This window comes from Arvicola amphibius, chromosome 15 (assembly GCF_903992535.2).
Source record: "Arvicola amphibius chromosome 15, mArvAmp1.2, whole genome shotgun sequence".
Classification (NCBI taxonomy): Eukaryota; Metazoa; Chordata; class Mammalia; order Rodentia; family Cricetidae; genus Arvicola; species Arvicola amphibius.
The window spans coordinates 21,611,778-21,624,300 of NC_052061.1; the positions used below are offsets into that span (position 1 = coordinate 21,611,778).

A 12,523-nucleotide genomic window follows, 5' to 3' on the forward strand; every position below is an offset into this window, starting at 1 on the left:
AGAGCCCCACATTGGAGCACCGGACTGAGCTCCCAAGGTCCTGATGAGGAGCAGAAGGAGAGAGAACATGAGAAAGAAAGTCAGGACCGTGAGGGAACCTCCAGCTGGTGACAGATGGGGAAGGTGACTGAGCCCCACATTGGAGCACTGGACTGAGCTCCCAAGGTCCTGATGAGGAGCAGAAGGAGCGAGAACATGAGGGAGAAAGTCAGGAACGAGAGGGGTGCGTTCACTCATGGAGACAGTGGGACAGAACTAATGGGAGATCACCAACTCCAGTTGGAATGGGACTGATGGATCATGCGACCAAACCCGTCTCTCTGAATGTGGCCAACAGCGGGGGCTGACTGAGAAGCAAAGGACAATGGCTCTGGGCTCTGATTCTTCTGCATGGACGGGCTCTGTGGGAGCCTTCTCAGCTTGGTCGATCACCTTCCTGGACCAGGGGGGAGTTGGGAGGACCCTGGTCTTAGCATAGAGTGGGGAACCCTGATGGCTCCTTGGCCTTGAGAGGGAGGGAGGGAAGGTATGGGTGGAGGGGAGGGGAGGGAAGGGGGAGGAGGAGGGGAGGGAAGGGGAAGGAGGAGGGGAGGGAGGGGGGAGGAGGAGGGGAGGGAGGGGGGAGGAGGAGGGAAGGAGATGGAAATTTTTAAATATAAAAAAAATAAACCATGAGAAAAAAAATTAAAAAAAAAATCTCCTATCCAGATATGTACAAAGATGTATCTCCTAGATGATTCTGGATCCTGTCAAGCCTGCAGTCTGTATTAGCATCAGAGATTTGTCTCCTAGGTGATTTAAACCCTGTCCAGCCCGCAATCAGTATTAGCATCATGGGAATGTTAAGTTTCTGCTAGTTTGGTTTTCCTCTTTTGAGACAGTATCTCACTAAGTGACTCAGGCTGGCCTCAAACTCACAGTCTTTCCCCTCCTACCTCCACAGTGAGGAGATTACAAACAGGCATCACCAGGGCCAGTCTCTATCATTTTTCTACTGGGATGGCTTTCATTTAACTTTCTGACCCATTTAGAATTTATCTGTGGTTGTGTTTTGAGGTGAGGTTTGAATCAGAAGTTTTACAGAACAACCAATTTTGTTCTAAGACACTCTCACAGCTTTCAGAGAAATGCTAGTGCATGGGATGAAGAGATTCTGGCTCCGTGTTTTAAAATGTGTACTGCACTTCCAGAGGACATGAGTTTAGTCCCCAGCATGCACATTGGGCAGCTCGCAACTTCTTATAACTCCAAGGGATCTAATGCCTCTGGTATCCATGGACACTGCACCCATGGACACATACCCACATAAAAATCCACATCACACATGTAATTTAAAAAATAGATCTTTAAAAGAAGAAACACTACTAGGAGCAATCATACTGAAAGGGAAGCAGGCAAAGCTCTAGCTTGATGCTGACCGTAAACTTTGCCTTGTTCCTCCAGGTGATCAAGAGCCAGCAGTGAGTAGCGACTCCGACATCTCATTGATCATGGCCCTGGAAGTGGGACTGTCTGATGTAGAACTTTCCACTGACCAAGACTACGAAGAGGTGAAATCTTGAAATCGTAGAAACAGACGAGAGAAAACACAGGACCCAGAGGCCCAGGAAGGAAGCATGCCCAGAGACTTGAACTGGATACCCAACCTTCAGTTCGCCATGGCAACCCCAGGGCACTCTGTTCATGGGTGGTAACGAAAGCAATATCCAAAGTCTGCAGAATCAGGATGCCGGTTCCCATCTCTGCAACACTCTGTGGCCTTGGTGTGGAAGTCAGAAGCTGGATTCCTCCACATCCGGACAGACGTGCGGTCGAAGGTCCTGCCGCTGACTGGAAGGAGATCCTTACCGCTTCTTTTAGCTTCTCCCATCTTCCTGTTCTTATTTGGAGAAGATGGCTTCATTCCCCTGGCAATTTATTTTGAACAATGATGTGTAGTTTACATCTATCCCTTTCTTTTCCCTGCGATGCACTCCAGTCCGTGTACAGAGGTCCTGGCTGCTGCTCCAACGACCAGTTTGTACCACATCTCTGAGATTTATAGTCATGGGCTCTCAGTATGAAGTGTGTGTGACCTTGAGAATTGCCTCAGCACCCAGAAATGGTGGAAGGCCAGAGTCCATCAAGTGTCCAGCTCCCTCTTCTGAGTGCGTCTTGACGAGCCCTGCAGCCAGAGACAGCAGCACTAAGTTCTGGAGCTGCTGGATCCATTACTGGTTGTTTTCACCTGCATCATGTAGGGCTCCACCTGCCATGCTCTGTCCATGGTCACCTTGGCAGCAAGAACTATCAGGGATGAGGCTGGCTCATCTGACTTCAGGGTCTTAGTCTAAAACTCAGAAGTTCCCTGCAGGGTCAGAATATAAATGCTCAGAGTATGTGTGTGGAACTCTAAGCCTAGTTTAAAAACCTGATACCCCCATCTTCCCTGGGCAAGGAAGATGGCTGTTGCCCTGGTTACCCCCAAGGCTTCGGCAGTTAATCACCTTTGTAAGTGAGTTCTGTGTGTCCAGGCTAAAGAAAAGTTGCAATCATTTTCTTAGGTCACTGGTAAGCAGGTGTCAGCTTACTTCCGGTTCTGTTCTGTTAATCCTCACCAGCCTAGATGGAAGGCGCTAAATAAATCCTTAGCAGTTTGCAGCTCGGGTCTTCCTGAGCGCACCCTCGTCCCAAGAGGAGGATGAGGTGTGATTTGATAAGGTCTAAACCAAAAAGTACATCATGGGGGAATTGCTAGATCGAGTTTCTCCTGACTGTGAGCAACAAATAAGATAAAAAGAAAAAGAAATAACCAATAACTATCTAAATCCACCTGTACTATAAAGTGGTTTATGGTTTTAATCTTTTTGTTTGTTTGCTTGTTTGAAACGATGACAAAAATGTGCTTTTTCTCGAGTGGGCGGTTTTGTGATACGTGCATCCTCTACAGAGGCAGAGGTAGCCCGTGTCACTGGGCAACCAGGAAAATCTCCTCACCATCTTAGCGGTTGGCAAGGTCACCCAGAGGCTGGGATTAACCAGGAGAGCGAGCTCTTCCCACTGAGCTGTGTTTGTATATTTGATTTGGGCTTTTCCACCTCATTACACTAATACTCATGCAAACAGGGCTTGGCCGAGCTGTAAGTCCTTGCTGCCCACTGGAATTTTGAGCTCAGGGCCCGAGCTCTCCACTGCTCTTCTGCCTTTCATGAGCTCCTGTTTGCTGATGTGTGAGTGCACAGCAAGGGGAAGGACCTGCAGAAAAGCCTCTTCTGACGATGGTCCTGCAGCTCCCGTAGTCAATTCCAGCCTCCAGCGGCGGCGAAGATCCATAGCAGGGACGCAGGCAACGCTGAACCAGAGTCTGTGCAAGGAGGAGCTTAGCAGACAACTCCCATGGTTCCCTCTTTCCTGGACCACTCTCTTGCACTTCTCCCATGGGAATCTACTGTGAGAACAGCTGCGGCACACAGCAAATGCTGATATGAAGTCTAATGAAATTAGGGTAATTCAACAGCAAAAGAAATACAAATTATACTGCATGCCCAGGGAAAAAAGGGTCTGGTGGGCATTTTCCTGTGTTTGATGGGCATTTTCTGGTCAGTGGTCAGGTAAATTGCTGATGACATTAAGCAAGCCCTGGACCTGATATCCTATAGGACGCTGAGTGGGTGACGAAGGACCCAAAGGTCTGTCCTCTTTACCACAGCCTTCCCTGCCTCCTTCCACAGTAAGACACTCTGACCTGGGGGCCCAGGGATGCCCACAAGGCAGGGTAGCCCCGAAGTGCAAACTGAAAAGACATTTGCGGGCATGCTGCTTTCTGCAGCCAGTGTCTGCCCCAACTCAGCCCCGTAAAAATACAGCCCAAGTCACATACATTTTCTTAAACTTTCCCATTAGCCACATTTTACGAAGCAAAAAGAAACAGGTGAGAATAATGTATTAATATTTTTTATTTAACCCAATATTATTGTTTTGACATACAATTGATATAGATAGTATTAAGAAAACTATTTTCCTCTTTTTTATTATATCTTCTAAATCCGTTGTGTCTTTTACCCACACAACACATTTCAATTTTTACTAGCCACAGCTGAAGCTTTCAGTAGCCACATGTGCCTAGTGGCCTGGAGATGCTCCAGAATCCTCCCAAGTGTTCCTGGCTCTGACAGAAGGATAGATTACCTCAGTTTCAGAGAGAACCAGACTCCACCGAGCCACCTAAAGAGAGGCCAGGGGTATACTTGTTTTATAATTAATATTTTAATATTGGTTCAAATAGCCTTTACTAACTTTCTGCTTGAACTCTCTAAACACTAGTGTCCACTATTACCAACTGTTACTTCTCTGACAAGTTGTTAAAAAAAAAAAAACAAGACAACCGGCCATATTGATTTGGTGCTTCAACGAAAGTACACCCTCACTTCTATGACAACCCTTGAGAGTCCAATTACACCCTCGCTTCTATGGCAACCCTTGAGAGTCCCGTGTGACACTTAGCCAAAGAGAATCTGCCTCGACCCCTAATTCTTCCTCCTTATGGCTGTGAGGTTCTTGAGAACTAGAACTCAGACACCTGAGGAGAAGCGCAGAGAGCTGCATACAGGCCCCACATATGCGATCATGTGGCCTTGTCAAGAGGGGTCTGGGAGCTGTGACCATCCAGCTTGGTGAACGGTGAGCATCTCTCTGTTCAGCGTCTCCCATCACACGTTGTGGGAGGCAACGAGACTTGAATTCCTTCTGAGTTGTTTTCGGAATGGCTTTCTTCAAAGTGGTTAGTCACCCTGGAAGAGTCGATGCCTCAGAAATGCAGCATTTGAACAACTGACCAGCCCCTAGGGCTTGGTCGAGCCTTCAGTGTCAATTCTGGCCACACAGCCAAGGGAGAGACAGCGAATAGAGAACGTAGATGGTAACTGTAACAGAGGCACCTCGATAGTCAATACTTCATGTAACATCCTGGCCGTGGAAATGGGTCTCTGCCCAGAAAAAATTTTCTGACTTTTGCTTTAGAATTTTCTCATCTGTGGGTATTCGTGGTGTGGTCCTATTAAGAATGGCTGTGACCGGTAACCAAGTCAGTTACAGTTCAGACATCCCTGGGCTGCCACGCTTTCAGAACCAGAAAGGATGAGAGTCTGCCTAGGATTCGTTGTAAGCTTAGTTGGTGCTGAAATAAAATTCAGAGGAAGAATTTAATGGCATTAAGTTGTCCATCGAATGTATAGGCTTGGCCGAACATGAAAATTACCAAATAAAAACTTTCCGAAAGCTTAGGACATGAGTGTCACACCCTGTATGACGAAAGGGCCCAGCCTTCTGCGGTCCAGAGACCATTGGAGACTGTCCTGTAGCAGTCTTACCTTCTCTTCCTTGGGCTTCCTCTGTGCTTTTCTGTGTTTGGATGGCCTGCTTCTTCGTACACTCATGTGCACACACGCACATACACTTTCTCTATCATACCTCTCATTTCCTTTTCTCCCCTATTCTACTCTATTTCATCACATTTCCTCCCTATAAGAAATATTCCAGTAACCGCCAACTGCTGCTGCTCCCTTTCCAGACTTTTTGCCGGAAGTTCCCTGAGTAAATACTAACAAGCCTCTACAATTCCAGAATGCTGGGATCTGCTATCTTTGTTTGTTTGAGACAGGGTTTCTCTGTAGCTTTGGAGCTTGTCCTGGAACTAGCTCTTGTGGACCAGGCTGGCCTCAGACTCACAGAGATCCGCCTGCCTCTGCCTCCTGAGTGCTGTAATTAAAGGTGTGTGCCATCACCACCCGGCTAAGGAATCTGCTATCTTACATAACCAGAATCTATAAGTTTCTGGTCCACGTGTCCCAGCAGCGGAATCTGTGGCTCCCGTATCTGACATCTGCCCAAGCACCTCTAGCATCCATGGGCCACTTAGCTCTGATGAAGAGGAACAGGGGTGCTGCTCTTCAGAGGTCGGCTACCTGCTTTCTTGAGCAGCATATCTGTCCCTACTCGGAGAGGACCAAAGAGCAGGATTGATGGCTGCATTTCACAGGAGAGGTGGCCTAAAGGACATCAACAAGGAAGTAGGATCCGAGGTCAAAGCAGGGCTGGCTTAGTGGGAAGTCTCTCTGAAAAAAAAAATGTCCCTGCCCTGGGTTCAGAGCTCATCAGTGGGTCCCAGGGAGAATGGGCGTTTAATAATTCAATATTCATGAGTTAAAACACTCTTGAATTGCAAAGAAAATTGGATTAGCAGAAAAATCAGTTAGTTCTGAAAAGCAGGGCTCTGTCTCTCAGTGATATGCAGCTCTTCTCGCTCTGCTTTGCCCCCAGCCAGGCCTCTTATAGCAGGGACCGTAGTATTTAAAGTCCGCTAGATAGGCAGCCACTTTGCCCCACTGCGAGCCCTTTGGTGGCATGATGCTGCCTCAAAACTAATGAGGTGAGCCACAGATCCTAGACAAGCCTGTCTGTCACTCACTCCCTCTGCGTGTCTGCATCCTTTCTGATTGACCACTGTCTGTCATATCCCTCATAACTGAGTGGCTTTTCTCATGAACCTCAGTTGCCAGCTCCTCTTTAACCCATGGCACTATTGATGCCTACACTCACTGCAGAGCTTTTTGCTCCCTGGCCACTTGGTTCGTGTTCATTGGTGATGATTAGGTGGGAGCGTGCTTCTCGTGACAGCTCTAAACGCAGGCAGACAGAAAATCTGCAGAGAACAGAGAGAAAGCTGAGTTACTCAAAGTCATTCCTGGATAGAAAGTCTGTGTGTTTGCCATCCTTAAGCCAGCCGTGACCTTGGGGAAGCCAGGAAGATGTGAGGACCATGTGTGCTAAATAAGCCAAAGACTGAGCACCACCCAAATAGACACATGTTCTTCCACCACGAACTAGCTGAATTTTCTCCTGATGTTCTCACCAACAAAGTCAAGATGGACCGCTAGTGGCTTTGATTTTGGGGGGCTGCTTTTGGTCTTGCTAAATCCATAACTCTAAAGTAAATAAACTGTGGCCTTGGTAACACGCCCTCTTTAATCTCTAGTGCTTAGCCCCTTTGTTCCTTCAAAACTTCCAGACAAAACTACCACTTATATTGAACTCAGAATATTGTTTGTTTTCTTTGAGAATGTGAAGACTTTAAACAGCCAAAGAATTTTCATGTATAAGAGCTCACTAGTATACCCTGCTCCTTGAAGAAAATACCAAATTGTCGTCTGTAGGGCTAGAACAGATGAAGGTCAGTGTCTGAGCTTAGTACTCCAAATTTGTGTTGGTATTGTCAGTGCTGTGGGATGTTATTGTAAGGGGCAGAGCGCCCTCTGCTGGAACAATACGTAGATTCTTTCAGCACGTTTATTTGCCATGGGTCTCCATTTCAGCAATGTGTGTCTTACTTTTTATCCTTACCATTCCCTCAATAGTGTAAAATTTGTTAACACTTCTCACATGAGGAGAGAATGTCATGAACTCTAAAGAGCCGTTGGAGACTGCAAGGCAGACCTGTTTTAAAATGTTGCTGTGTTCTGTTGCTGTCTGGGGAGAGGCTTCCAGCTGGGGTGTGTCAGGATTATCAGCAGAGGTCTGTTCAACTTCCTCGTGTGAAATCTCAAAGGAAGATCAATAAAAGGACTTCTTCCGTGTGAATGTAAACGGCGTGAAATACGTGTTTGTACGTGTACAGAAGCTTTCAACTTACTAATAGAAAATGATTGTACTATTTTATAACTGGGAAGCGCGGTGGAGGTGGGTGAGGTTGGGGGCGTGCTATTTTTATAGCGGGATGTCCATTATGCTTGGAAAACTTGAAGTCATTTTTGTATTGTGAAGTTACATTCCATCCATTCCCGGGGTGGGGGTGGGGCGTTCCTTGAAACTCTCTCAGGTGGAAGGAAGGGTTTTCTGATTTGAAGGAGAATCTCGAGTATATACGGTACCAGATGTGGCACACATGTCTGTAACCTGCAGACCATAACCAGCAATTGTCAGTTTAAAAGCAGGGGCAGAGAGTAGGGCAATATTTCTTCTTCTTTTTTTTTAACTCTCTGTGTAACACATTACTTATGAATTTTTAAAAAATTCTACAAAAAAAATGGATTTGCAAGTCTGAAATAATCAAGTGTGACGTCATAAGCCTGTCTCCAGCATCACCACCACCATGAGCAAAGGGAAAATCCACTGGCGTTAATGTTCCTCCTTAACATGAATTATGTGCTTCCATTGTAAAAGGATGCGCCATAGTCAGTATTTTATTGAGCTTGCCCACAAGGTCACGTTGACAGGTCCCTGGGTCAAGCGCAAGATGGCCCCATTCCTGTGTTTCTCCTCACCTCAAGGTCAGAGGACATGAGGTGGACTTTTCTCAGCTTCTTTCTCCTCTGATGCAGAAATTACAAGAACAGCTCCAGGTGGTTTTCCATGGAGAATTTTGGACTTGGAGTTTGGGTCGCTCTTACATGCTGAAATACAGTGATGGCGTGTTCTACAGCCGCACTGGGAAAACCTCACGTCCCCTGCAGCCCCTGCATATGTGTGCCTAGGTGGGGCAGTGTGTTGTTTCTGTCTGTGGTCTGTGTGCATATTTACATGCCTACCCAGGTCATTATTTCTGTTTGTGTCTGCCTATCTGTTTCCTTCCTTCCCACCCTAGACACCAGCCCTACTTCCTTTACGCACTTTATATCTCCTTAAACACACAAGAAATTGGAAGAAAAAAAAAAAAAACGCTGACTTTAAAGGACTCAGTCTTCTGATGGGAAACGCAGATTCTGTTTGGTTTCCTTGTCTTCTCTGTGTGCTGGGAAAGCATCTGCGGTTCGTCTGGTCCTGGGCTAGGGGTGCAAGGTTAAGGGTGAGAGTTGGAAACATTCAATCAGACATGACTTTTCGTTATAGTAAAGACTTTAATGTAAATAAGTGCAACTGTGTTCTGCCGTACAGTCAAGGGTTATATCAAAGAACTTAACACGAGGATTGTGGCGTCCAGGAAATTTTTGTTTGTTTTGGTTTTTTTTTTTTTAATAAAATGAGAAGAGATCATGTGGTTGTGCCATGAATATCCCCTGATTCCGTCACCTCTCACCCAGGGTGGCCCTCTGGGTACCAAAACATTTACTGTTAAATCATTATTATAGCCAAAGAGCAAGACATATTAACAACTGACTCATTTCTATCAGGTAGGTCAAGGATCAAGCACACGACCTTTTCACAGATCTGCACCTTCAAATGAGTCGGTTAACGAGTCAACAACACTAGGCCGGTGCCATGGCTCAGAGAAGAAAGGCATTTGCTGTCAAGTTTGATAACCCGAGTTCAAACTTAAGCCAGAATCATGGAAGGAAGGAACCAAATCTGAACATTCTCTCACGTGCAAATGCACTGTGACACTCACACACTAAATAAGAGATAAATTAATGCACTAAAAAATTTTAAAATGCAGGGTGGTGGTGGCGCACACCTTTAATCTCAGCACTCAGGAGGCAGAGGCAGGCAGATCTCTGAGTTGAGGTCAGCCTGGTCTACAAAGCCAGGGCTGCTACACAAAGAAACCCTGTCTTGAAAACAAAAGTTAAAAGTTTTAGCCTTTTGCAAGAATAACTGGCAAGTTCACAGGCAAGGCTGTGGTGAGGGTGCAGGCTGGGGCTGGGTACCACCTAAGGTTCCATTTTACCCCCCACGGGTTTGCATTTTTAATCATGGCTGTGCTCTGGGAGGTCTTCCAGGTAGTCTATGACAACCAAGTCACCGGGCTCGCCTTTGAGTCCCAGGGTTCCAACAGTCTGCACCTTCCTAGGGCTAGGTTTACAACATTGTGCCTCCACATGCAACATTTTCTTCTTATGGTGAACCTGGTATCCAGGTCCTTGCACTCAGAGGACAATTGTTGTGAGGACCGAGCCCTTTCCCCCAACCCCTCTAAATGATGTTAAAGAGCAGAACCTTGGGTTTCGCTCAGGGTTTGCAAAGGAAATCTAAAAGAGGTGGGACAGGAGGCAAGGAAGGTAAATGGTGTCCCTGGCCCCTGAATCACCCAGGTGAAATCAGCAGAACCTTGGGGTAATGCAGACCCAGAAACTGCCCTTCAGGGTCCCCAGCTCATGCCTTCTAGGGGCAGGTCAGCCTAATCCCCTAAATCCCCCACATCAGGAGGTGTGGACCCCAAAGGAGACACCGCCAAAAGCTCCAGCATTTAGCTTTGGCCTCTGGGAGCTAGTGTTTATGTACATAGCAGTATTTTCACGGCATAGCCTCCCCAGGGACTCTAGGCAGTAGATAATCCAAGGGATCACGAGGAATGATAACTATACTGGAACGCACCTTTGTTCTTTTCTCATGTAATTTTTATCTTCCGACACCTACCATCCACCATTCCTCCGGCATATAAAGACAAGAAGCTATTACACAGCATTCAGGCACCATTGCTCCCAACCCCAGCCTTCACATCTTTCCAATAGAGCAGGACTTCTTCTGGAGGGCACACGTGCTGGCGTACACTTAAAATTACAGCAGAGGCCCCAGGTCAGCGGGGTAGGGATAAGGTACCCAAGCTTTCCGACACTGCCGTCAAACCATACTGGTGCTTTGCGTTCCGGCTTCCCCTGATTCTGGACGATGACGGAATATTTTCTCGGGGATTTGTTTTTCAACCCTGCCCGGGACACAACCACCTGTGTAAGTGCATCCGCATTCAAACTGAACACCCCTGCCAGGCATCGTTTCCCAGATGGTCCCTGTGTGCTCCACAGACCCTGGCCTGCAATGGTGGAGACCTAAAGCATTTACGAGGCAGACTTTAGAGTGTGCCTGTAAGATTGTTTCCAGAGACTCTTAACTGAAAATGGGGGTCACCTAGCATGTGGTTGGAACTTCCCCATGGTCCGAGATCCCAGATTAAACAAAAGGAAGGAGGAGCAAGCAAGCTGAGGCCCAGGATTCTCTGCTCTCTGCGGCTGAAGCAGGGAGATGTGAGAAGTCAACCTGGGCTCCCTTTGCTGTGCCTCCCCCACCCACCATGATAAACTGTTTCCCTCCAGCTGTGAGCTGCATTTGGTCACAGCAAGGGGAGCAACCACCTCACTGCTCCCAGCTGAGCAGGGAGTTCAAGGGGCGTTTACTTTGCAATGTCACCAATTAGTGTGTGTGTTTGGGGGGGGGGGGACACACCGAATACTCGTGTGCTGGGGAGTCACGGGCAGCAATGTGACATGCTGTCACACTGTCTGACTTCCCCTCGAGGAAGCAGAGTGTGGAGCCCCGCCTCGTCTACAAACATCAGTGGGGGCTTCTGTTTGAAGAGACACCCCAACCCCCAACCACCCCCACCACCACTCCCACCCCACCCCCATCCTCTGGAGAAAGAAAAGCCCCCAGAGCTTCATGGAAGCCAGCCAGGCCATGGTAGCCTTGACTCTTGTTCTGAAAAAAAATAAATAAATAAATAAATAAAAATAAGAAATAAAACAGATTTTAGTTAGTTTCTAAGTCTCAGTGTATTTGAAAGTCACATCAGCTTGTTTGGTTTTGTTTCATTCTCGCGTTATTTCAGTGATACAAGAAGAGAATTAGATAGGGAGAAATGGGGTGGGGAGAGGCTAGGGAGGGAGAGGAGTGGGTGAAGGCCTGATTGTGTAGGATGAGGTAGAAGAGAGGATTGGGTAAAGTAGGGGAGGGGAAAGGGAGGGAGGGATACAGGGAGCAGGGAAGTCTGTCCGTGAGAGGACTGGGGAGCGGGAGGGATGGAGAGAGGGTGCAATAGGATGCCGGTGATGGGAAGACTGAGAGAGGATGCGGCTGGAGAAAAGGCAAGGCCGTGAGGTGTGGTAGAAGAGCAGGGGATGATGGGAAAGGGAGAGGAGTGGGGAGAAGGGAGAATAATCCAACTTCTCTTTCTCTGTGATAATTACCACCCATGTTAGGAGCCTGCCGATGAGATATCCTGGTGACTGAGGGGGCTGCACTCCCATGACTCACTGCAAACAATAGTCCCATTGTCCTCCGCGATTCAACAACAGACATTGCGTTAACTTTTATACTTGAGCACTTGCTGGCTCGCTTCCTCAAGACCCACGGTAATCCTTGACTGTGTGGAGAGCTTTCCTCTGCGCTACCGAGTATCAGATAACCCTCTGCTCACCCTGACTGCATCTCGGGATTTCACGGAAGCCTAGCGTGGAAAGGATGCCAGCCCAGGCCTCCAGGGAGTGGACACATGTCTACAGGCAGGCGTGCTGGGAGGTGTGGGTGGAGCTCCTCCAGGCCTCGGGACCTTCCACAGCTGAAGACCTTGCTGAACCTCCCTCTGATCCGTGTCCTAACCCAACCCATCCCCCACTCTGTGCCTCCTGGAACACCCCTACCTCTGTTCTTTGGGATCATTTATTAAACAGTTGAGGGAGAAACCCGAGCCAGCTTCATTGGCAGCCTCAACATTTGGTTGCTAAGAGAGCTGTACACACAACAAAGCTGTCATGGATATTATAGATCTTGTGCGAGCCAAGGGTCTCAAATTTCTAAGACTAAAGCATAACTCGGAGTTTGGAAAAGGTATCCACGCTAT

The 12,523-nt window shown here is 47.5% G+C and overlaps 1 protein-coding gene across 1 annotated transcript in view; it reads left to right on the forward strand.

Annotated features, from left to right (window-relative positions):
- Positions 1-1,562, forward strand: part of Rnf150 (ring finger protein 150) — a 204,010-nt gene extending 202,448 nt beyond the window's left edge. The window contains exon 7 of the mRNA XM_038312801.1: positions 1,444-1,562. Within this exon, the coding sequence (XP_038168729.1) occupies positions 1,444-1,562 (119 nt within the window). The remainder of the gene's footprint in view (positions 1-1,443) is intronic.
- Positions 1,563-12,523: the final 10,961 nt, after the last annotated feature.